This window comes from Mobula birostris, chromosome 19 (assembly GCF_030028105.1).
Source record: "Mobula birostris isolate sMobBir1 chromosome 19, sMobBir1.hap1, whole genome shotgun sequence".
Taxonomy (NCBI): domain Eukaryota; kingdom Metazoa; phylum Chordata; class Chondrichthyes; order Myliobatiformes; family Myliobatidae; genus Mobula; species Mobula birostris.
In genome coordinates this window covers 12,928,852-12,954,690 of record NC_092388.1, presented here as the reverse complement: position 1 = coordinate 12,954,690, position 25,839 = coordinate 12,928,852, and the positions used below count along the sequence as shown (strand labels likewise).

The 25,839-nt window shown below is 42.8% G+C and overlaps 1 protein-coding gene across 2 annotated transcripts in view; it reads left to right on the top strand.

Annotated features, from left to right (window-relative positions):
- The window catches only part of LOC140212309 (dual 3',5'-cyclic-AMP and -GMP phosphodiesterase 11A-like), a 251,055-nt gene that overhangs the window by 42,430 nt on the left and 182,786 nt on the right, over window positions 1–25,839 (top strand). For both annotated transcript variants that reach the window (XM_072283012.1, XM_072283011.1), the window contains exon 2: window positions 9,171–9,329. In XM_072283012.1, the coding sequence (XP_072139113.1) occupies window positions 9,171–9,329 (159 nt within the window). The remainder of the gene's footprint in view (window positions 1–9,170; window positions 9,330–25,839) is intronic.

The following is a 25,839-nucleotide window of genomic DNA, read 5'->3' as shown; positions in this document are numbered from 1 at the left end:
TGGCAAAGGATACAGCACGATGTAGATCAGTTGCAGATATGGGCTGAGAAATGGCAAGTGGAGGCTCTTAACCCAGGAAATGTGAGGTGTTGCGCCTCGCTAAGGGAAATGCAAGGAGACAGTACAATATTAAGGGTGAGATCCTTAACAGTGATGCTGAGCAGAGAGTCTTGGGATCCAAGTTCATAGCACGTTGAAAGTAGCTATGGTGTTCTCTAAGGTAGTTAAGAAGGCTTATGGAATGCTTGCTTTTATTTGTTGAGGCATTGAGTTCAAAAGTCAGGAGGTTACGTTGCAACTTTATAAAACTCTGGTTAAGCAACACCTGGATAACTGTGTACAGTTCTGGTCACCCCACTATAGGAAGAATGTTGAAGCTTCGGAGAGGGTGCAGAAGAGGTTTACCAGGATGCTTGCCTAGTTTAGAAGGCATGTGGCTCGTTAACCTTGTATTGTTTTCTCTGGAGCAGTGGAGGCTGAGGGGAGATCTGATACAGGTTTATAAGATAATGAGAGGCATAGGTAGAGTATCTGTTTCCCAGGGTTGATAGACACATAGATGTAAGGAAGATAGAAGGATATGGACATGGTGTAGGTAGGAGGGATTAGTGTTTGGGTGGTTTTGAGGTTGCTGTACTGTTTTATGCGCACACACACACACACCACTTTTATACCTACCAGTTCAGCTTTCCACTGTGTCCTTTGATACTTTGCAATTCTTTTGTCACTGATCTAAACAACAAGGTTGTGGTTCTCTTGGAGGTAGATTGATCTTGCAGTAGGTTAAAAGGTTGACACAACATCGTGGGCTGAAGGGCCTGTACTATGCTGTACTGTTTTATGTTTTTTCTTGTTATAGACGTTATTATGCTGTTCTACTTTGCATTTTTTTAAAATAATTGTAGAATGCTTTTCCTTTTGACCTTGTACATTGTCCGCATTGGAATGAATAATGACAGAACACTCCATAGTAAGGTTGTCAGCACTATTACAAGCTTCAACTTGCATTACCTTTCAATTGTTACCTTACAATTCATAGTCACTTCTTTTCTGTGCAAGGCCATGATACAAACCATAAGAATCAGTGTAGATCTGCGACAGTTGTATAACGCAACATCATGGCAATAAGTATTCATCCTTGCCATGCTTCCTTTTAGTAAATTCAGTTCACTCGTAGCAGCGACTTGTGAAAAGTCTGCTATGGTTGCAAGGTCACATGTGAATCACGAATAACAAAGAGAATTCAACAACTTCGTTTAACAATGCAGAATGAACCTGTAACTGCACCCGGTCTTAAATCATTTCTGTGTTTCTCATTCAGCCACTTTTCCCATCCACGAGTTGATTTCTGTTTCTATGACAAAGAGCCTTTTGTCCCGTTCAGCTGATATATTTAGAAGTAGTGTTCTGAATCTGCTTTTTCTATTGCACTTACCATGTTATGTATTTTTGTATTACCTCCATAATTATCCCTCGGGTGTTGTTCCATAGCAGTGTTCAGAATTGTTATTCCGCACTCAAATGATGTTATACTATCTATAGGACAATTTAAACCATGTCCCTGGTTAGACTTTGGATTGGTGTTTTAGCATTTGAACAAGCATAAGAAATGAACTAAAATTCCCTTAAATTTGTTCTCAAAAAGCAGTTAACATTCAGATTATCTGAGTGTTAAGTCAGTCAATTAGTTCAAGAGGGCTAATGGTAATTTATCCAAGAAGTCTGATACAAGTAATTCAGGAACTGAAGCAAGCCTTGATACACATGATACTCTTTCTTAAATTAAGCAAGGGGCTTGGGCACTCTTGATTTGAAAATTGTTATTGTACCAAAGTCAAGGTCAAAGACAAAGTAAATTTATTATCAAGGTATGTATATGTCGCCGTATACTACCCTGAGATACATTTTCTTGCTGCCACTTACAGGATAATAAAGGAATACAATAGAATTTATGAAGAATTGTGCATAAACGAAGACTGACCAATGTGCAAAATGAAAACAAATGAAATCATGCGAATAAAAACTAAATCATACTGAGAATATGAGTTGTAGAGACCTTGGAATAAGTCTGAATGTTGTGGAATCAGCTCAGAGTTGAGGTGATTGAAGTTATCCGTGCTGGTTCAGATGCTTGATGGTTGAGGGGTAATAACTGTTCCTGAACCTGCTGATGTGGGACCTAAATCTCCTTTACCTTCTTCCTGACGGAAGTAGCAAGAAGAGAGCATGGCCTGGATGGTGGGAGTCTAACAGATCTGTAAAATGATTCCTCAGTGCTAACACCTCAAGCAACCTGTCCTGGGACCAGCATGTAAGTGCAATTACGAAGAAAACACGACAGCACCTTTATTTCCTTAGGAGTTTGTGGAGATGCAGCATGAGATCTAAAACTTTGACAAACTTCTATAGGTGTGCAGTGGAGGGTATATTGATTGGCTGCATCATGGCCTGGTATGGAAACACCAATGCTCTTGAACAGAAAATCCTCCAAAAAGTAGGATCCTAGGTAAAGCCCTCCCACCATTGAGCACATCTACGTGAAACGCTATTGCAGGAAAGTAACATCCATCATCAGGGACCCCCACCACCTAGGACATTCTCTTCTCGCTGCTCTCATCAGGAAGAAGGTACAGGGGCCTCAGGACTCACACCACCAGGTTCAGGAACAGTTATTACCCCCCAACCATCAGGCTCCTGAACCTAAGGGGATAACTTCACTCAGCTTCACTTGCCCCATCATATAAATGTTCCCACGACCTATGGACTCACTTTCAAGCACTCTTCACCTCATGTTCTCAATACTTACACAGTGCATTAAGGAAGTATAAGATAAAACTATAACAGTGTAACAGCTACAGAGAAACAATAAAGAGCAGGTAGACAATAAGGTGGAAGATCATAATGAGGTAGATTGTGAGGCTAAGAGTCATCTATCGTACTAGGGAAACATTCAGTGGTTTTATAACAGTGGGGTAGAAGCTATATTTGAGCCCTATGGTCAGTGTTTTCAGGCTTTTGTATCTTCTGCCTGATAGGAGAGGGTAGAAGAAGAGGTGAGATTTTTGATTATGTTGGCTGTTTTACTGAGGCAGTGGGAAATACAGAGTCGATAGAGGGGAGGCTGGTTTCATGTGATTAGTATGTGTGGCTTAGATATATTTATGGAAATTACTGTGTTAAGCTTAGGCCAAAATCGGAGGCATTTCTCCGGAAATAAAGAAAAAATTAATTTAGGACCCTGATTTTAATTCCTGGCTGATTTTGAGTTTGTGAGTGACAGAGTTGGAAAAGTACCTGGTGTTTCAGTAATTATGCCTGAACTTACTGAATGTCCAAGACTTTACATCCTACCAGCTGGCTTTCCGTCTGGAGGTGGGAGGAAGTGTTGCAATTTCATGAGACTTTGAAACAATTAATTCATCAGAATATCCTGGGCATCTTGTGTTTGGGTGGATGGGCCGTGTGGTGAAGGCAGCCTAAATTTAGTTCAAAAGCTGGACCAATGTTCTTGTTTCTTCTGACATGACAATGGAAAGACAAGCCGGATGGTGCAGTTTTGAATAAAATAAAAACACATAATGAATGCATAGTAAATTAAAAGAGGATGGGACTAAACAGAGAATTGTTTCAGATGCTAACAAATGCACAGAGCTGATTTTTTTTCATGATTCCACAGTACCTTGATATAGCATACTTACTTACTGCCTGTTATACTGCTGGTGTTTAGGGCAGCAATGAAGGTCCTCCATCTCTGGTGGTGTTCAGGGCTTCCTTCATCGTGTCAGCAGCTTCTTGAAGGTTTTCACTACTGTCAGCAATGCAAGTCCTGGGTGAGGACTCAGGAACACCGTTACACTCAGATGGAGAAGGGTTCTTCGTTGCTGTTTCCGTAACAATTTTGTTTGACCAGTCAGTTTTGTTTGAGCCAAACCCCAAAACCTGGAAGACTGGTGGACCACTCTTAGCCTGACCCCTGCCCTTTGACCTGTTTGACATGGGTCAAAGAGCCAAAGCATAAATCCTTCACTCCAGCCAACGTAGCTTTCTGGCTCGTTGAGGCATGCAAGCCTCCAAACGACAACAAGGTTGTGGTCCTCTTGGAAGTATATGTAGCATATTTTAACCTACTGTATATCAGAATCAGGTTTATTGTCAATCACATGTGAAATTTGTTGTTTTGTGACACAGTACAGTTAGTTCGTTCATTATGTGCCGTGTCATGTGACGTGGGCGGTCATGGTCTTTCTACGACCATGATTGTCCCTGGCAAATTTTTCAACAGAAGTGGTTCGTCCGGGTAGTGTCTTTACAAGATGGGTGACCCCAGCCATTATCGATACTCTTCAGAGATTGTCTGCCTGGTGTCAGTGGTCGCATAACCAGGACTTGTGATATGCACTGGCTGCTTGTGCAATTATCCACCACCTGCTCCCATGGCTTCACGTGACCCTGGCCGGGAGGTTAGGCAAGTGATACTCCTTGCAAAACGGTATCCTGCAGGCTAGCGGAGGGAAGGAGTACCTTACACCTCCCTTGGTAAGAGATGGATCTTCACCCTGCCACCCAATGCAGTACAGTGCAATACATAACAACTACCATAAGTTACAATGAGAAATATATAAAAGAAAAAATGCAGAAAGAGAGCAAAAGAATGAGGTAATGCTCATAGTTTCATGGATGATTTAGAAATTTGATGTGGAGGGGAAGGTATATGAAGGTATGGACCATTCTAGTTTGTTTTGATCTATATATAGAACTGTCTAGATTGTATTATTGTGTAAATAAGTGCATGCTCATTGTCTGCTTTATTTAACAGCCTAGCCCATATTAACCACATAATAAGATATTCCAACTTGCGTTATTCTGAATAAAACATACAGTAACCTGTAAGATCTAGTATACCATGCAAGTCAATTCAAGTAGTCCAATCTCACGTGTACTATCACCTCACATTACACACTCTAGCTATTAACCCCAAAAGATCAGTCTAATCTGTGTTATAAAACCATAAAACCACAAAATATAGAAGCAGAATTAGGCCATTTGGCCCGTCAAATCTGTTCCACCATTTCATCAAGGCTGATTTATTATCCCTCTCAACCCTATTCTCCTGCCTCCCCCCCCCCCCATAACCTTTGATGCCTTAACTAATCAGGAATCTTTATCATAGTCATAGTTATACTTTATTGATCCCGGGGGAAATTGGTTTTCGTTACAGTTGCACCATAAATAATAAATAGTAATAGAACCATAAATAGTTAAATAGTAATATGTAAATTATGCCAGTAAATTATGAGATAAGTCCAGGACCAGCCTATTGGCTCAGGGTGTCTGACCCTCCAAGGGAGAAGTTGTAAAGTTTGATGGCCACAGGCAGGAATGACTTCCTATGACGCTCTGTGTTGCATCTCGGTACATTATGTAGTGGATGGGAGTCATTGTCCAAGATGGCATGCAACTTGGACAGCATCCTCTTTTCAGACACCACCGTCAGAGAGTCCAGTTCCATCCCCACAACATCACTGGCCTTACGAATGAGTTTGTTGATTCTGTTGGTGTCTGCTACCCTCAGCCTGCTGCCCCAGCACACAACAGCAAACATGATAGCACTGGCCACCACAGACTCAGAGAACATCCTCAGCATCGTCCGGCAGATGTTAAAGGACCTCAGTCTCCTCAGGAAATAGAGACGGCTCTGACCCTTCTTGTAGACAGCCTCAGTGTTCTTTGACCAGTCCAGTTTATTGTCAATTCGTATTCCCAGGTACTTGTAATCCCCACCATGTCCACACTGACCCCCTGGATGGAAACAGGGGTCACCGGTACCTTAGCTCTCCTCAGGTCTACCACCAGCTCCTTAGTCTTTTTCACATTAAGCTGCAGATAATTCTGCTCACACCATGTGACAAAGTTTCCTACCGTAGCCCTGTACTCAGCCTCATCTCCCTTGCTGATGCATCCAACTATGGCGGAGTCATCCGAAAACTTCTGAAGATGACAAGACTCTGTGCAGTAGTTGAAGTCCGATGTGTAATTGGTGAAGAGAAAGGGAGACAAGACAGTTCCCTGTGGAGCCCCAGTGCTGCTGATCACTCTGTCGGACACACAATGTTGCAAGCACATGCACTGAGGTATCAATCTCTGTTTTAAATATACCCAATGACGGCTTCCACAGGTGTCTGTGGAAATGAATTCCACAGATTCACCACCCTCAGGCTAAAGAAGTTCCTCCTCATCTCTGTTCTAACTGGATGTCTGTCTATTCTGAGGCTGTGCCCTCTAGTCCTAGACTCCTCCAATATAGGAAACAAACTCTCCACAGCCAGTCTATCTAGACATTTCAATATTCAAAAAGTTTCAATGAAGATCCCCCCCATATTTTTCTAAAACCCTACTGAATACAGGCCCAGAGCCATCAAAACACTCCTTATACATTAATCCTTTCATTCTGTGTATTATTCTCATGAACCTCCGGACCCTCTGCAGCACAATATCATTGTATGAGGTACACCAAACAGTAAATAATACTGCAACTTGTGTTATAGACGTTGAACAGTCTTCCCTGTGTTTTCTGAGATACCAATCCATATTATCTAATTACAACAGTTTCAATTCAACACTATATGTCTCAGTGGAATAATGAAAACAACTCTCCAATCTATTTGTATTTCAGTGTTTGTCAATACAGATCTACTTTGTGTATAAGTATAAAAGAAATATTTTCTTTTCCTTTATAAAGTACTCTGCAAACTAATTTCCTGTAAACGGGATGAAGTGCATTTTTAACTTGCCACGTACACTAAAACAATCAAGGAGAAATATAGAGCTGATGGTTTCTATGCCAACTGTTACATCTTCAGTTTAATATGGAAGAAAGGAGATTGAAAATTTATTGTGATTAGTTTTGGGCCCCATATCTAAGAAATGGCATTGGAGCCGGTCTTACAGGTATCCGTTAGTCTTGTGAGACGATGGATTTGTGCCTTGGAAGATTTCCAGGGCGTAGGCCTGGGCAAGGTTATATGTAAGACCGGCAGTTGCCCATGCTGCAAGTCTCCCCTCTCCACGCCACCGATGTTGTCCAAGGGAAGGGCATTAGGACTGATACAGCTTGGCACCGGTGTCGTCGCAGAGCAATGTGTGGTTAAGTGCCTTGCTCAAGGATACAACACGCTGTCTCAGCCAAGGCTCAAAATAGCGACCTTCAGATCACTAGACGAATGCCTTAACCACTTGGCCACGTGCCAACACAGTGGGTCTAGACATAGTTTAAATCAATGATCCTGGGAATCAAAGGTATGAGGAGCATTGGATGGGTCTGGGTCAGTACTCGCTAGAGTTTAGGAGAATGAGGGAGGAGCTCATTGAAACCTATCAGATATTGAAAGGCCTGGATGGAGTGGATGTGGAGAGGATGCCTCTTTTCATGGGAGGGTCTTGGACCAGAGGGCACAACTCAGTAGCATTCCAGATTCTAAGGGACGTCTGTCAAAGGCCGTTATGCAGAAGGGGTGATAGATAGGCTCTGTAAGGAGTCCAAGTTGCACACACAGAGTCCATTCCAGAAAGTTGCCTGCTGCACTGGAGTTTACCAGACCCTCCTGTGTGCATAGAGCCATTGGGGTGTGGTAGAGGACAGAGAGAGTGAGTCAGGCTACTGTGCTGGAACGAGGGGCCAGTGGATCTTACCAGATAGAAGCCCCCTCGTCTGTACCTGGTGGTGCATTTTCCTGGATGCAGTGGGCAGTTGATGGGTAGGTGATCTGTGGCTCTGCAGTAGGTGCACAAGTTATTTCTCCACTGACATTCTTGTTGGTGGCGGGGGGGGTGTTTTTAAGGGAGCTCTCCCTAACTGCATAGGTTCAGGGGGCATTGATGATGAGGGTCCCGCAGACTGAAGTGGATCTGCCTGATGATCTGCAGGGTCATTCCATAAGATACTTGTCAGTTCAAAGGGCCAGAATGATGAGGCTTTTGAGATCAGTGGGCATCGCCCGTGTAGATAGTTCAAGAAGCCATGATAGCAATAGGGCAGCAGCATTTCTGCACTCCGCTGTGAGGGTCCTGAGTCCCACAGTGTAATCCTGCACTGAGAGTGAGCTTGACGCAGCCAAAGTCTCTTGGTGCTTCTGGACCATGTACCCATATTGACGGACAACTTCCTTTAGGCGAGCATACTCTGCTGGGTTAACCAGTGTTTCACTCATCCTGTCAGAAAATGTAAAGGAGAAAGCTTGACCCAAACACAGAGCAGTGGAATCTATTTAATGGTGAATGATAATTTTAATAATAGACTGCAAATTAATAAGCCATGAGGGGCCACAAAACAAGGGAGAACAGGTACTAAACACAACAAGCCAAGGTAACTGAAGGTGAGGAACAACTGGTTGAAGCTGCCTGGTTCGTATGAGTAAGCGACGATTGTGGATAACAGCTGGGTTTAAATAGGTGATGAATTGGAAATGAGTGGCAGGTAATTCCTGTTAGTTGGGTGGAGACTGGGACGTGCCTGCCTCTGCAGGCCTGAAAGATGTTTCCTGTAGTGGAGGAGTCTAAGACCAGAAGGGTCAGCCTCAGAACACAAGGACACCCCTTTAGAGCAGAGATAAGGAGGAATTTCTTTAGCTAGTGGGTGCTGAATCTGTGGAATTCATTGCCACAGATGGCAGTGGAGGCCAAGTCATTGGGAGTATTTAAAGTGGAAGTTAATAGGTTTTTGCTTAGTAAGGGCGTAAAAGATTATGGGGAGAAAGGAAGAGAATGGTGTTGAGAGGGAAATCACCGTTAATCAAATGGTGAAACAGGTTCAATAGATTGAATGGCCTAATTCTGCTTCCATTTTTATTAGATTTCTTATCCCATTTTAAACTGTGTGTAAAATTTGGATGAATCATTGTAATTGGTGAAAGAAGCAGGCCACTTGTGTATCAATGGATTCAGTCTAGAGTTGGGTAGATAGATAGATACTGTAGATACTTTATTGATCCCAAAAGAAATTACAGTGTCACAGTAGCATTACAAGTGCACAGATATACAAATATTAGAAGTAAGAAAAAATTCAAACATTAAGAGACTATTGTGTCAAAAGCATTAACTGCTGTTACTATATAAAACTTTTCGCTCTTGCTTCATATAGCTGAAAATATTCAATGTTTTTTTACTTTCTAAAGGATCACCGGTTTAACGATGAAATCGACAAGCTGGCAGGTTATAAGACGAAGTCCATTCTGTGCATGCCAATTCAGAATTGTGACGGAGAGATCATCGGAGTGGCACAAGCTATCAACAAAAATCCCGCTGGAGTTCCCTTCACCGAAGACGATGAAAAGGTAAGAGTCTCGCACCAGCGTGGGCATTCCTCATTGATAGTACCTTGTCATCAGTGTTACGTTTTGTAGCTTCAACAAGTCGGTTCCTGTCTTGGGTTCGCTTTTAAAATACTTCGATGCCACTGTTACCTTTTGTAACCTCAAAACATTAAACCAATTCAGAGGAAAGCAAGACAATTGAGAGATGTGAGTCTTAGTTTGTGATTTTACTTTAAGTGAGGCATACATGTGTCACGTGCTCGCTTGACAATGCATGAAATTCATGTATTTTTATATTTAACCCCTTGTGAATTATTTAAATGAGAATGGTTAATCAAACAATATATTTACAATACTACTGAAATATTAAATGCACAACAACAGGTTATATTATCTTACAGAAGTATCCAAAATATTAGCATATGCAGGTATATCTTCATTCGTGTCTAGTTTAGTATACTATATTGTTTGTTGCGTAGTTTATTTGGATACCAGTATCCTTTGATTTGTGTAATCTAGTGGGCACTCTAGTTTAGCATCTAGTGTAATGCTTTCAAATGCCAGTGATCGAGGTTCAATTCCCACTGCTGTCTGTAAGGAGTCCGTATGTTCTACCCGCGACCGTCTGGGTTTCCTCCCACATTCCAAAGATGTTTATGTTAGTAGTAAGTCGTGGGCATGCCACGTTGGGAGCATGTTGGCACTTGTGGGCTGCCACCAGCACACCCTCACCTTGTGTTGGTCATTAACACAATCGATGCATTTCATTGTAGGTTTACTGAACTTGTGACAAATAAAGCTGATCTTTATCTTTTATCCTTTGATTTGTAGAATATAATTCTAAGGAAAATATATGAGTTGATATATTTTATGTGATACACCATTTTGAATTGCTTTACCTGGAGTGTAATGATATTATATTATTCTTATAGGAACTTTTATGGTAGTGTTTTGAGTGACAGGGCTCCTGGATTATGTATGACCAGACTAATGGAAATCTGACTTTACACAAATTCTCCCAAGCATTTTTAAAGCTATTTTTCAAGCCAGTGATACCACTAATAAAACATTTCATGCTGTTCATTTATAATTGTATGGAGTACATATTCCATCAGATTAATTATGGATACCTTTAGGGTGATTTTGTTTTAATGAAATGAAAGAATGATAGCAAGTGTTTGTAGAATGATATGACAAGGGTTACTATAAAAAATGGAAGTTTCAGACAATGAGAAATTTGTTTGCAGTCAACTCTCAGGAACAGAACCCGTGTGTAACCCAGGGAGCACCTGTATCATAAACACCTGTATCATATTCTGCAGATGCTGGAAATCCAAAGCAATGCACACAAAGTGCTGCTGGAACTCAGCAGGTCAGGCAGCATCTATGGAAATGAATAAACAGTCAATGTTTTGGGCCGAGACTCTCCATCAGGACTGGAATGAAAAGGGGAAGATGCCAGAATAAAAAGGCAGGGAGAGGGGAAGGAGGGTAACTAGAAGGTGATAGGTGAAGCTAGGCGGGTGGGAAAGACTGGAGGAGAAGGGATCTGATAGGAGAAAGGGAGGGAGAAGGGGACTCGGGGGAGGTGATAGACTGGTGAGAAGAGGCAAGAGGCCAGAGTAGGGAGTAGAAGAAGAGGGGAGGGGGAGGGAATTTTTTTTACTGGAAAAAGAAATCGATGTTCATGCCATCAGGTTGGAGGCTACTCAGATGGAATATAAAGTGTTGCTCCTCTGTCCTGTGGGTGGCACCATCTTGGCACAAGAGGAAGCCATAGACGGACATGCTTGTATCAGTATGGGGTGTGAAGATCCGCGAATTTTCCAGTTTGGGTCAGAGTCAGGATTAGGTTTATTGTTACTGACATATGTTGTTTTGTGACAGCAACACATAAATATACTGTAAACTACAATATTAATATACTGTATATAAATAAATAGTGCAAAAACAGGAGTAAAAATAGTGCGGTAGTGTCCATGGGTTCATTTTCCATTCAAAAATCAGATTGTGGAGAGGAATACGCTGTTCCTAAAATGTTGTGTGTATGTCTTCACTCTTCTGTACCTCCCCTCTAATGTTACTGATCAAATGAGGGCATATCCTGGATGGTAAGGGCCGTTAATGATGGATGCTATCTTTCTGAGGCCTCACCTTTTGAAGATGTTCTTGATGGTGAGGAGGCTAGTTTCCATGATAGAAATGGCTGAGTTTACAACCCTTCGCTGCTTGATCCTGTGTGGTGGTGATGCAACCACGATACACCTGTAGACATGTGCGAGAGTCTTTGATGATATACGGAGTCCCCTCAAACTCCTAATGATCCAGTGTGAGTGTGCTGCAGAGTGGCCTGGGAATTAGGATGGCACTCAGATATTTGGGTCTAGTTTTTCCCTAACCATTTCTTCAGTGCTTGTAAAGGGTGGACCCACCAGCGCCTTGCATGTGGGCCATAGTCCAGATTCATGAAGGTAGATGCAATTCTACCAGTATTGGTCCTGATGATGTCCTGATAAAGGGTCTTAGCCCAAAATGTTGACAGTTTATTCCCCTCCATAGATGCTGCCTGACCTGCTGAGTTCCTCCAGCATTTTGTGTGTGTTACTCTGATACTTGTTGTACGTTGTACTGTTCATCTGGTACCCGCTCTGCTGAATTGTTTAGTATTGATGGATGCAGAATCTGTAGAGTCTCTTACCATTTGTTTTACCAATATTGTCCTGTTCCCTTAAATAAAAAGCCCAATCAAAAATTGAGATTGCTTTTCTGAGGAGGGGGAGGTTGGTATCCATTACGTGGATACCCTCTGTCAATATTGTTGCTCTTTCTGGACGATCTACCAGTGGAACTAGCCACTAGCCACACTAATTATGTAAATGAACCAATTGCCCCTCAAAAGTTTGCTGGCAAATATTTGAAGTCACTCCAGTTGTACCATGACTCTTTGGATGGATATGCAGCCTCTGGATTATGACCCTTGTGGGTTGTGCTCTCCTGTTCTTACTAAAAATGCTAAGACCATAAGACATCAGAATAGAATTAAGTCATTCGGCCCACTGATGTACCCTGCCATTTAAAAATACCTTATTTATTATCTCTCTCAATCCCATGATGAATTCCACAGATTCAACACGCTCTGCCTAAAGAAATTTCTCCTGAAGGGTTGTCCTTTTATTCTGGGGCTGTGCCCTCTGGTCCTAGACCCCCCCCCCCCACTTAGACCCCCAAACATCCTCTCCATGTCCACTCTATCTAGGCTCTTCAATATATGATAGATTGCAGCCATCAAACGCTCCTCATATGTAATCCTTTCATTCCTGAACTTCCTCTGGACACTTCCCATGTCAGTGCATCCTTTCTCAGATACGGGGCCAAAAACTGCTCACAATACTCCAAAGGCAGCCTGACCAATGCCTCATAAAACCTCAGCATTACATCCTAGCTTTTATTTTCAAGTCTAAACGCAAAGGCTCTACTTTGAAGGGAGTTTTACTCAAGTTGCAATTGCCATGTGTACCTCAGTGAATTTATGATGCAGCTGCAGAAAGTTATGGGAATGCTGCACCTTTAAAAAATTTGCTCGATAAATTACAAACGTGAGAAGGTCTGCAGATGCTGAAAACCCAAAGCAAAACATACAAAATGCTGGAGGATTACAGCAAGTCAAGCAGCATCTATGAAAAGAGTAAACAGTTGACATTTCAGGCCGACACACTTCTTCAGGTTTGCGAAGGAAGGGGGAAGATGCCTGAATAAAAAAGTGGGGTGGGGGGAGAGGGGAAAGAGGCTAGCTGGAAGGTGATGGGTGAAGCCAAGTGGGTGGGAAAGGTCAAGGGCTGGAGGAGGAAGGATGTGATAGGAGAGGAGAGTGGCTTCATCTTTATAGTAGAGGAGGCCGTGGATAGACATGTCAGAATGGGAATGGGATGTGGAATTAAAATGTGCGGCCACTGGGAGATCCTGCTTTCTCTGGCGGACAGAGCCACACTCAGGTTGGAGGAACAACACCTTATATTCCGTCTGGGTAGCCTCCAACCTGATGGCATGAACATCGACTTCTCTAACTTCCGCTAATGCCCCACCTCCCCCTCGTACCCCATCTGTTACTTATTTTTATACACACATTCTTTCTCTCGCTCTCCTTTTTCTCTCTCTGTCCCTCTGAATATACCCCTTGCCCATCCTCTGGGTTCCCCCCCCCCTGTCTTTCTTCCCAGACCTCCTGTCCCATGATCCTCTAGTATCCCTTTTGCCTATCACTTGTCCAGCTCTTGGCTCCTTCCCTCCCCGTCCTGTCTTCTCCTATCATTTTGGATCTCCCCCTCCCCCTCCAACTTTCAAATCCCTTACTCACTCTTCCTTCAGTTAGTCCTGACAAAGGGTCTCGGCCTGAAACGTCGACTGCACCTCTTCCTAGAGATGCTGCCTGGCCTGCTGCGTTCACCAGCAACTTTGATGTGTGTTGCTTGAATTTCCAGCATCTGCAGAATTCCTGTTGTTTGTGCCTCTAGCATTTTGTGTGTGTTGCTCTGGTACACATTATACATGGCACCTGCTCTGCTGAATTGTTTAGTACTAATGGGGACAGCACACAATGTGGGACATGTAGAGGATACCAGGTCAGAAGAGCTGGAAGCAGATCCCACACCTGCACTATTTAACACATACTGTAAATTAGTAAGTTGGTCTATAATTGTCACATGTATGGAAATACAGTGAAAAACCTTGTTTTGCATGTCTCCTCGTAAACTCCAGTGGCAGAATGGGAACTTGCTGCAGTCATTGACAGGTTAACTCCTTTTGGTGGGGTGTGAGACATCAGACACTACTGAAAGAGCATGATCGCACCTTTTGTACCCCTCCACTGCAGAGAGTGCAGAGCAATGGCCCCCACGGTACCATAGCGGTTCACGTGACGCTGTTACAGCTGGGGACATAGGAATTCAGAGTTCAATTGCCATGTCACCTGTAAGGAGTCCGTGTTCCTCCCTGTGGAATGCGTGGGTTTTCCCTGGGTTCTCTGCTTTCTTCCTACTGCCCAAAGACGACTGTATACCTCTTCCTAGAGATGCTGCCTGGCCTGCTGCGTTCACCAGCAACTTTCATGTGTGTTGCAAAGACGTACTAGTTAGGAAAATTGGTCATTGTGAATTGTCCCGTGATTAGGCTAGGGTTAAATAGGGGGTGTGGTTCAAAGGACCGGAAGGATGTATTCTGCCCTGTATCTCTATATTTATAGAAAATATAAATGGGGAATGGATCAGGACCTGATCTTGCGAGTGGAGGTGAGGTATCTCAGAGAGGATAGAGAGCTGGTGCTTGGAGATCAACAACTTGATGGAGGTCTGGGGTCAGTGCTGTATGTCCAACTGGGGTTTAAAAATTCAGTTGGAAGAAGGTAGGGAGGGTGAGGGATTGCATCTTTGATGATGCTTGTCCCACGTTCGACCCTGCAGTTTTCCGAAGCTTCATTGTTGGCTGTTCACACGTTGCAAGATGTTGGTGTACAGACCTGGAGGAACAGGACTTTCAATTTGATATTTTTCTCCTATATTATTCACTACCGCGATGGTTATTAATGCATTAATTTGTAACTTTTAATTTTTGTTATGAGAAGTTCAGCTGCTTCATTTATTAAAGAGATGTCTGATTGATTCCAGAACTGTTTAAGCTAGGCATGGATGAATTTATGATTTCTTTGACTTAGAGCAAATCACACCATTGATTGGTATGACTCAGTAGAGCTTGAGTCACACAGTCATAGAGCACTACAGCACAATAACTGGCCCATTGGCCCATTTAGTCCATACTGTTATTCTGCCTAGACCCATCAACCCGTACCTGGACCGTAGCCCTCCATACCCCTCACGTCCATGTATTTACCCAAATTTTTCTTAACTGTTGTAATCAAATTGAAGATCTGAAGATATTGATAATATAAAATGTGCCTTGGTATTCCCCAATGTTGATGTTTGGTGCTTCCTTTCAATCTCCGTATTCCACTCTGAAACCCGTCAGAGTATATATTAAAAAAAGTTATTTTTATTTGGTATTACAACATAGTAACAGACCCTTCTGGCCCAACAAGCACACATGGCTCAGTTACACCCATGTGACAAATTAACCTGAAACCTGAAATTGGGAGGAAACTGGATCACGTGGAGGAAACCTACGTAGTCATGGGGAAAATGTACCAGTTCCTTATAGACAGTGGCAGGAACTTAACTCTGGTCACTGGCACTGTAATAGCATTACGCTAACTGACCCAGCTTTCTCATGCCCTCTCATTGGCTCGTATGACACCTGGCTCATTAGCCAGTGCTGCTAACAGCAACTGGACTCAATGGTGAGAGGGCCACCTCTCTTAAACAATATACATCTTGGGTCAGTATGACTTGGGTCCAACCAAACAGGACAGTTGGGATGTTTCGATTAACGGAAGCCCAATTTGAGCAAGTGCTGTGTAAATACTTTTTTCTAGCCCTTAAGTCCGAGTGGAGTCATCAGGACACCGTCATGATGGCGTTTTTTTTAGCAGGTTTTCTTATTTTGATGATGCCGAGTTGCTAGGTTGATGCTCAACCCAGCACAGATGGAAAGCGTGCAAGGGAGCTGGCTGGATTCAAACTCAGGAGCCTTCGCTCCGAAGTCCGGCGCTGATGCCACTACGTCACCAGCCAGCACATGTGTAAATACTGCCCAAAGACAATTATCCGTCGGCAAGATTGTACACCGCATACAATCATAAAGAAAGTGTGTTTACTAACTTCACCTTCATCAACTAGTTATTAAGACGAAAAGAAAAATATAAAAGAGCCATTACAATTAAACCAGTCCAAACGTGCACATTGTTGGAGCTTATATCTTCCAAAAGCTACTCACGGTACTGAATTTGCATCACCAATCACCAGTAGAACTTCTTATCTTGGACTCCTTTGACTTGTGAAGCACTCCTTACAATCGGATCTTCCCGTTGGCCGTCTCTCCTGACCTTCTCCTCTCTCCATCTCCCACCAAAAAGACCATAAACCCCACCAGTGTCAGTCACAAATCCCTCTCTGCCTGGCTTTCTCAAGAACCTTCTCCCAATTCCACCATCTTGACTGGCTGACACAATTCCTAAGATAAATATCACAGCTCCTTATCTTTAACCGAAACCCAAACACTACAGGCAGGACACACAACCTTTACAGAAAGCTACTAAACAAAATATCCTGCAGCAAATGACCTGTGGCATCTATTGTCACTGAGATCAGGATGTAAGTCAGTGGATTGTTGTCAGTCCTCACCTTGAACTTGGCAGTATATATATAGTCACTTAACTTATTCACCACGGCCTGTTTCAATGCTGGAACTCCAATTTGTGCGTAGGTTAGTTTCGTTCGGAGGGTGACAGGCTCCAGATGATGAAGGCAACAGGTCTCAACCCTTTGCTCTGGTCCTGATTTAGAACACCCCCTAAACCCTCACAGCTGGCTTCAGTATGCAGTACATACAGCAACAAGTGCTTTATTCGGCAACTCTTACAGCAGCTGAAATGCCTCTTCACATTTTGCATCCCATCTTTCTCTGAAAGGCTCCGAAGGGCTAAGATAAACTTTACCTTCTTCTCCTTTTGTTCTCCTCCCTTTCTTCCCCAGGGGAGGGTAACCACAGAGAAGCTGATTCAAAGGGTGGCTTACTTTGGCGTAGACCTTCACAGATAGTACCGACAGAATTCAGAGCACACACATTCTTGGGCCTTGGCCATGCGGTCACCGTCTCTATCTTGGACGGATCTGTAGCCACTCTAATCTTGTGAGACCATGTGCCCAACATACTTGACTGGCATCTTACAGAACTGGCACTTGTCCAGTGACAGTTCTAAGCCTTCAGCTTTCAGGTGACCCAGCATCTTCAGTAGCCTCGTCTCATGCTCCTCCAGTGTGGACACAAACGTTATAAGATCATCATATAAGTACCTCAAGCAAGGTCATCTCCCCAACAGTCTTCTCCATGACATGTTGGAAAGTGGCTGGTGCTCCTGATCTGCCCTGGGGCATTCTTTCAAACTGGAAGAATCCAAGTGGACATATAAATGCCGGATTCTCTTTGTCAGCTTCACTCTTGGGTATCTGATAATACCCACTCCTTAAGTCCAGCACACTGAAGCATTTTGCTCCACTCAGGCAGGCCAGAGCATCCTCGATCCTTGGAAGAGTACATTGGGCAGGGACTGTATGTCGGTTCAGTGTCCGATAGACAATACACATTCGTACCTTCCCATTCTTCTTCCTCACCTCCACTATGAATGACGCATAGGGACTCCTTGACTCAGTAATATTTCCAGCTTCCTTCAGTTTCAGCTGATGCTGCCGAACATCTTCTACCTCCGTTGGTGCTAACCGTTGAGACCTTTCTCTGAAAGGGGTGTTCACTGTCACTCGAATAGTGGGCAAGTACTCTTGGGGTAACCCACTTCAAACTCATCAGTAGAAAAGGCATCTTCAAACTTCAGCAGCTTCTCTGTTAGTCTCCTTTCGCAACCCTCGGGTGCCAGGAAGTCACCGAAGTTGAATGACTTTGCTGTTAACGTTCCCGATCCAGGAGGTTGCCTCTCTCACCAGAAAACTGGACATTATGGTCACCGGGAAAAGATGTGCCATTGGCGTCCCACGTCTGAGTTTCTTGACTTTCTTTTCTGTTTAGATAACTATTGAGTCACTTTCTAAAGGTTTTCTTGTCCTTTGCCTTGCTTGAGATGCCCACCTTCACCACAGTTGTAACATAAAATACCAGTTGCTGCTGTTGTCAAGTGACCCCGGTTAGTAGCAGCCCTCTCACTGTATCTCCTCACCTACCCATCGCCTTCTCCTGGTGCTCCTTCCCCCTTTACTTTCTTCCACAGCTTTCTGTCCTCTCCTCTCAGATACAAATCTCCAGCCCTGTATCTCTGTCACCAATCAACTTCCCAGCTCCTTACTTCACCCCCCCCGTTTCACCTATCACTTGTTGTTTCTCCCTCCCGTCATCCCACATTTTAAATCTACTCCTCATCTTTCTCCAGTCTTGCTGAAGGGTCTCAGCCTGAAACATTGACTGTGCTCTTTTCCGTAGATGCTGCCTGACCTGCTGAGTTCCTCCAGCATTTTTTCTGTGTTGCTTGGATTTCCAGCATCTGCAGATTTTCTCTTGCTTGTGATCTAATCAGCCAGTCATGTGGCAGCAACTCAATGCACAAAAGCATGCAGATGTGGTCAAGAGTTTCAGTTGATGTTCAGACCAAATATCAGAATGGGGAAGAGATGTGATCGTGATCTAAGTGCCTTTGACTGTTGGTGCCAGACAGGGTGGTTTGAGTATCTCAGAAACTGTTGATCTCCCGAGATTTTTTGTCACAACAGTCTCCAGAGTTTACAGAGAATGGTGCGAGAAACAAGAAACATCCAGAGAGTGGCAGTTTGTGGGTGAAACCACCTTGTTAATGAGAGAGGTCAGGGGAGAATGGCCAGACTGGTTCAAGCTGACAGGAAGGCGACAGAAACTCAAGTAACCACATGTTACAAAGTGGTGTGCAGAAGAGCATCTCTGAAAACACAACACATTGAGACTTCAAGTGTATGGGCTCCAGCAGCAAAAAACCACAAACAACACTCAGTGGGCACTTTAAGGGAAGTAATCGCAATCTTCTTCTCCTGTTTTCCATTGTCTCATCTCATTCCTTGAGAATTTGGCTCGCTGCTGGTGTGATTTATAGTCTTGTGTAATTCAATTTTGTGCAATTCAAAACTCCAGGTATCTGTTGCATTAACAGCCTTCAGTACTGATGTTACTTTAGCTGCTGGAACCTTACTGTTCGAACAAATTGGTATAATAAATAGGAGATATTTAAGTAGCTGAAGATTGGTACAGTGTAGGAGGCAATACCACAATAAGTAACTGAAGAACATTTCCTAGAAGTATTTAAGATGAAAACTCCACCATGGATGGCTACAAATGGAGGAAGGTTGAGCCTGGGACTAGCAACTCCATCTTGCAAAAACCCAGAAATGACAACAGAGACTCCGAAGACCTCGTCCCTGGGAGAGGAAAGGTCTTCAAAGGTAGATTTACACCTGGGGACAATTGAAGAACTGTCCTGGGACAAAGGACTCTAGTGAGCTGCTGTTGTGGCCTATGCCCCAGTATAGTGATGGGTGTTAGGCTTCCGAAGAAGAGTAATTCTAAGATGAAATTGGAGAAAGCACGGGGCAGAAAGGAATGAATGATATGTTAATGTAATGGCTCCCGTGAATATCTTTAGTGCAGTATTACGGGCATCTTGTTTTTTATTGGGATCCTTCATATAGCACAAGGAAGCTGGCAGTGACCAACTCTGATCTACGTTTTTCTGTTTGATGAGCTTCAGGGTAGTGACTGATCAATCATAGAATGAAGCATCTGTTGAAAACTCTCCAAGTGCATGATAGTGACTTGTAAAACTTTGAAAGATATTGGTAAGAGGACAAGCCACTTGTACAGCCTAAAATATCAGAATCAGAATGAGGTTCATTATCTCTGATATATGTTGTAAATTACAGTTAATTGGGACACATCAGAGCCAGTACATTTTGGCCCATTTTAGCAGCTGCCTCAATTAGCTGGTTTCATGAAAATAGTTTAAGTGTATAAAAAAGACAATCTACTGTTTAACTGAGTAACAAATTATGTATTTAAATTAAATATGGAACAAATTAGGACATTATCAATACTACTACAGTACTATACAAAGTGCTATACTTATAAAGTTATCCCACTCCCTCAACTTGGCCTCTGACCACATCTCCATAATGTTAATCCCAGTAAACCGACCACTGCTGAAAATGGAAAAACAAGTCAAGAGCACTGATAAAGGGGTTTATCACTGTAATAGGCTTGATTTTGTAGTTGCATTTGTACCTGCTTTCTGGCAGAAAGCTATGGATGGCCTCCCAGGCATTCAGTGTTACCTGGATGTTATCATTGTTACTTTGTTGTTTACATAATGTATCGTAGTTTATCTGTAAAAATACGTAAATGGTATACATCATCACACCACCACATGATACGTGTGCACCTTGCTTAAGATAAAACGAAGTTAGACTCACATTCCTGGCTCTCTTGTTTTCCTTTCAATTAGTTTAATGTTTTGGATTTACAAAACTTAACAGCTAGCAGTTATACTTCATTAGGAATTTCGGGAGATTTGGTATATCGCCAAAGAATCTTGAAAGTTTCTATACATGTACTGTGGAGAGCATTCTGACTGATTAAATCACCCTCTGGTATGGAGGTTCGAATAAAGCTACAGGGGGTTGTAGGCTCAACAAGCTCCATCACAGGCAGTACACTGCATTAAATATCGTCGGCGCGCGTGTTTGTGTTCAAAAGCATTGAAATTTTTCATTGATATTTGGTGAGAAATAAGCAGAAAGACAATTAAGAACTTTTTTGCTCACTGCGGTTTCAAGCACCCAGGCTGGGAGCTGACAGAAACATCCGGGGGTGAAAATGAAACAATTTCACTCCTTCAACAAGTTAGGAACTGTGAAGAATTTGAAGGTATTAACTATCATAATGAAAATGAAGATTCGGAGGATGCAGTCATTGATAGCATGTATGAAGGCAGTCCATTATTTTCACTAGATGTCTGCGCTGATTTTGTTCATTTACAGTCAATCAAATGAATACAGCAGCGTGCACTGAATGAATTCCTTGGTTGATACCTATTAGGAACGAATACAGTATTTCATAGTACTAGAGTAGTATCGAAATTTGTTCTAATTTGTTCTGTATTTTATTTAAATACAAAATTTCTTACTCAGTTAAGTGGTAATTTTATTTATACCTTTTTAATATTTCCGTGAAACTTTGGCTAATTGGAGCAGCCGCCTTATTGTGCTAAAATGCACTGTTCGTGATGTGAACCGGTTAATCGGAATCCACTGTTTTTATAAAATTGCACTGTATAGTTTTTTATTTATTGTGCTGTACTGCTGCTGCAAAAAAACAAATTTCCTGACATATGCCAGTGATATTAATCCTGATCTGATTCTGATTCGGAGATACCTACTTTACCTTTTCTACGGATAGATGTAACTTCTAGTAGCTACCACAGGGTGGCAGAAGATCCTCTTTCACCTGAGAAATGAGTTCAAGCAAATGCAATGTACAGCAAGAAGACCTAATACTGCCACTGTTGGGAATTACAGGGAATTGTTCTTTCCATAGTCAGACTGCACAGATGTGAAACACCAGCTGCTTCTCAAAATATATTTTTGAGGAAATATTCATATTATTAATACTCATACATATGATATTTTACTTGAAAAATCTGTTCTGATGTTGTCAGCATTGTATTGTCCTAAGTTTGCATTTTGCAGGAAAGCAGCATCGATCATCAGGGACCCTCCCACCACCCATGTTGTCTTCTCAGCGCTGCCATCCGAAAAAATGTATAGGCACATCAGGACTCACACCACCAGGTTCAGAAACAGTTATTACCCCTTAACTATCAGCTCTTAAACCAAAGGGGATAACTTCATTCAACTTCACTGGCCTTATTGTTGACACAAACACGAGGAATTCTGCAGATGCTGGAAATTCAAGCAACACACATCAAAGTTGCTGGTGAACGCAGCAGGCCAGGCAGCATCTCTAGGAAGAGGTGCAGTCGACGTTTCGGGCCGAAGCCCTTCGTCAGGACTAACTGAAAGAAGAGCTAGTAAGGGATTAGTAAATTGGAGGGGGAGGGGGAGATCCAAAATGATAGGAGAAGACAGGAGGGGGAGGGATGGAGCCAAGAGCTGGACAGGTGATTGGCAAAAGGGATATGAAAGGATCATGGGGCAGGAGGCCCAGGGAGAAGGGAAAGGGGGGGGGAACCCAGAGGATGGGCAAGGGGTATAGTGAGAGGGACAGAGGGAGAAAAAGGAGAGAGTGAAAAAGAATGTGTGTGTATATAAATAAATAACAGATGGGGTGCGAGGGGGAGGTGGGGCATTAACGGAAGTTAGAGAAGTCAATGTTCATGCCATCAGGTTGGAGGCTACCCAGACGGAATATAAGGTGTTGTTCCTCCAACCTGAGTGTGGCTGTTCCCACAACCTATGGACTCATTTTCAAGAATTCTTTGTCTCATGTTCTCGATATTCATTAATTATTTGTTGATTATTATTATTATTATTTTCTCTTTTGCATTTGCACAGCGTGTTATCTTCTGCACATTGATATTTTGAGTGTGGTCTTCCATTGATTCTATTATGCTTCGTAGATTTGCTGAGTATGCCCACAAGAAAACCAACCTCAGGGTTGTATATGGTGACATGTATTTACTTTGATAATAAACTTACTTTGAACTTAGAAAAATACTTTTTTAGTCACACAGTTAATTTGACTCAAGTCTGGGTGTCTTTAGTGTTAGTTGCAAATTTGTGTGTGCGTGTGTGTTTTAGGTGTATTTTTTGAGGGACAGCTTTGATGATGTGTTCCTCTACTTCACTAGGGAATTTCCTGACTGGTGACTTTGCCTTCCCTCTCTTTATCGGTCAGTGATGTACTATCCCTTTACAAGCTGCCACAAATGATTTAAAGACAGCTACTTTTTGATATATTTAGGACAGTGGTTCCCAACCTTTTTGATGTCTTGGACCCCTACCATCAGCCGAGGGGTGTGTGGACCCTGGATTGGGAAGCCCCGATTTAGAGAATAAGTATGCCAGTTCTCTCCCTGGAAACATCTCCTTTACCAGCAGGACAACAAAGGCAAATAGGTTTCCTTTTCCCAGACTACAATACTGCTATATGTTATCTTTGCATTGTTTTGGTTGCCTTCAATTAATAAAAATCTCAGTTAATTAAATTACACACAATCTATGAAGATAAAAGATCATTTAAAACTGCCATTAATCATCACTTTTGATCTATTAATTGACTTCACTGCAGCCAAAATAAAAGAATCAGTCAATCTTTATTAGCCAAATGTAACAACATTGTAGCTGCAATCAAGAAGATCTTCTAGTTATTATTTCTACTTTTCTTTATTAACTATAATCTCACTTACAAGTAATTTACAAAATATATCATGAATGTAATTACTAAGTTGGGTGGCCTGGTAGCATAATGCTTTATAGCACCAGCAACCTGGGTTCAATTTCCACCAGTAATCAGAGTTCTGATCTCACCACGGTTTGTAAGGAGTTTCTACATTCTCCCCGTGACCGTGTGGGTTTCCTCTGGGTGCTCCGGTTTCCTCCCACATTCCAAAGATGTACGGGTTAGTAGGTTAATTGGTCACATAGACGCAATTGGGCAGCACGTGCTTATTAGGCCAGAACGGCCTGTTACTGTTCTGTATATTTGAGAATAAGCAAATTAGTACTTGGGGAATTTGCACATATCAAGCAAAAAATACAAGTATGAAGGGAACAGTTTGGCAGAGTAAATAGATAATATTAAATGCATCATGTTGGAATTTATTTAGACCATGTGGTCTTTCCTGAGTTCAATGTTAATTTTTTAAGCATCTAGCACTTTACTTGGTTTCTTAAGGTGCCATAGGCAGGGATGGGGACTAATGGGTATAAGCTTCCACCACTTAGTAAATGCTTCCAATAGTGTGTGTCTCAAATACCCTCAGACAACTAAGTCCAGCTCCTGACCTTCATATGTGGCTCACTTACTAGGCCCACTGGAACCATTTCTACTGGCAGGAGAAGGGGCAAAGGCAGGTTACGGGCTCCTTAAAACCAGTTGCTTCGGGATTCATCGACCATGGTTGGCAGTTCGTCTACGAGAAGGAAACCTCTGATCTCAAACCTCCATTACCTTGCGGCTATACCCACTCATGGGGAAGGCTTCGGGGAAACCTCGAGGAGAAATCCGGAGCTGGGGTCCCTAAGGCAATCCTATGTTGAGTTCAGTACGAATTGGCAACTTCCTGCGTTGCCAATGGTGCCAAATGGTATCGGCCTCTGCTGATCCTTTAGATTCACCAGCTGTGTGGAGGTGGGAGCCTGCTACATGGGCAACAGTTTGCTCTCCATATTGTACTGCTCTAGCTTGTGTAGTGATTGTATATCACGTAGGTAGCTGCAACCTAACGTCCATGGTTAAACCTGACCAACAGGAGGCCTCAAGCTCTGTTTGTACAGTAACAAAATAAAAACCAGTAGCAACGCCCACAAAATGCTACTCAGGCAGCATCTATGGAGATGAAGAAGCAGGTGAGCTTTTGAGCCTAGAACTTTTATCAGGGCTGGAGAGGAAGGGGACAGAGGCCAGAATCAGAAGGTGGGGAGAAAGGGCTGGAGTACAAACAGACTAAGTAAGATGGAAGATGGGTGGCTGGGGGTTGGGAAGTGAAGTGAGAAGCAGGGTGGTGATAGGTGGAAATGGTAAAGGGCTGAAGAAGAAAGAATCTGATAGGAGAGCAGAGTGAACGATGGGAGAAAGGGAAGGAGGAGGGTCCCCAGAGGGAGGTGATAGGCAGGTGAGGAGAAGAGAAGGGGTAAGAGGGGAGCCAGAATGGGGATTGGAAAAAGACTTGGGGGGGAGAGAGAAATTACTGGAAGTTAGAGAAACCGATGTTAATGTGTTTATATTGCAATAAAACCAATTGCTATAATTGCAGTTTTATTAATAATGCATTAGTTTCTATTAAATATAAAATGTAACTTTAATCAGACTTAAAGTTATATTATTTATCAACTTTATATCCCATAATTTATTGAGAGGTTTTATTTATTTATTGAGAGACAGCATATTAACAGGCCCTTCCAGTTCATTGAGCCTGTGTCCCCAATTACACCTATGCGATTAATTAACTTACAAATCCGTACATCTTTGGAGTGTGGGAGGAAACCCACATTGTCATGGGGAGAGCATACAAACTCCTTACAGCCAGCGGTGGAAATTGAACCCGGGTCACAGGAATGGTGTTGTGCTTAACCGCTACCTAATCACCCCTTTTAATCTTATAATTCCTTAAATGATTGTCAAGGATTTAATTTGTGTTTTGAAGATCACCTTATAACAGAATATTTCAAATGAGGCAGCATCTCTTTTACACTATGATTTGCAACAGGGCATTGTTCTAATATTTGCATTTGTTGTAGACAGCTATGTATTCATGCCCTTAGGCTTGGTATGGGTGAGAGTGGCAGATATGGGCACATCTAAGTTGGGAGAGGTCCACTGTTCTCTCCTATTAGATTCCTTCTGTTTTCACCCCTTTACCTCTTCCACCTGTCCCCTTCCAACTCTTTACTTCATCCCCCTTCCCCCTCATCTGATCTTACCTATCACCTGCCAGGTTGTACTCCTCCTCCTCCTCCTCCTCCCCCCCCACCCCACCGTACCCCTCGCTTCCTTATTTGGACTTCTGCCTCCATCCCCTTCCAGTCCTGAAGAAGGGTCTCAGCCCAAAGTGTCGACCGTTTATTCCTCTCGATTGATGCTACCTGCCTTGCTGAGCTCCCCCAGCATCTTGTGTATGATGCTCTGGGTTTCCAGCAATTGCAGAAACTCTTGTGTT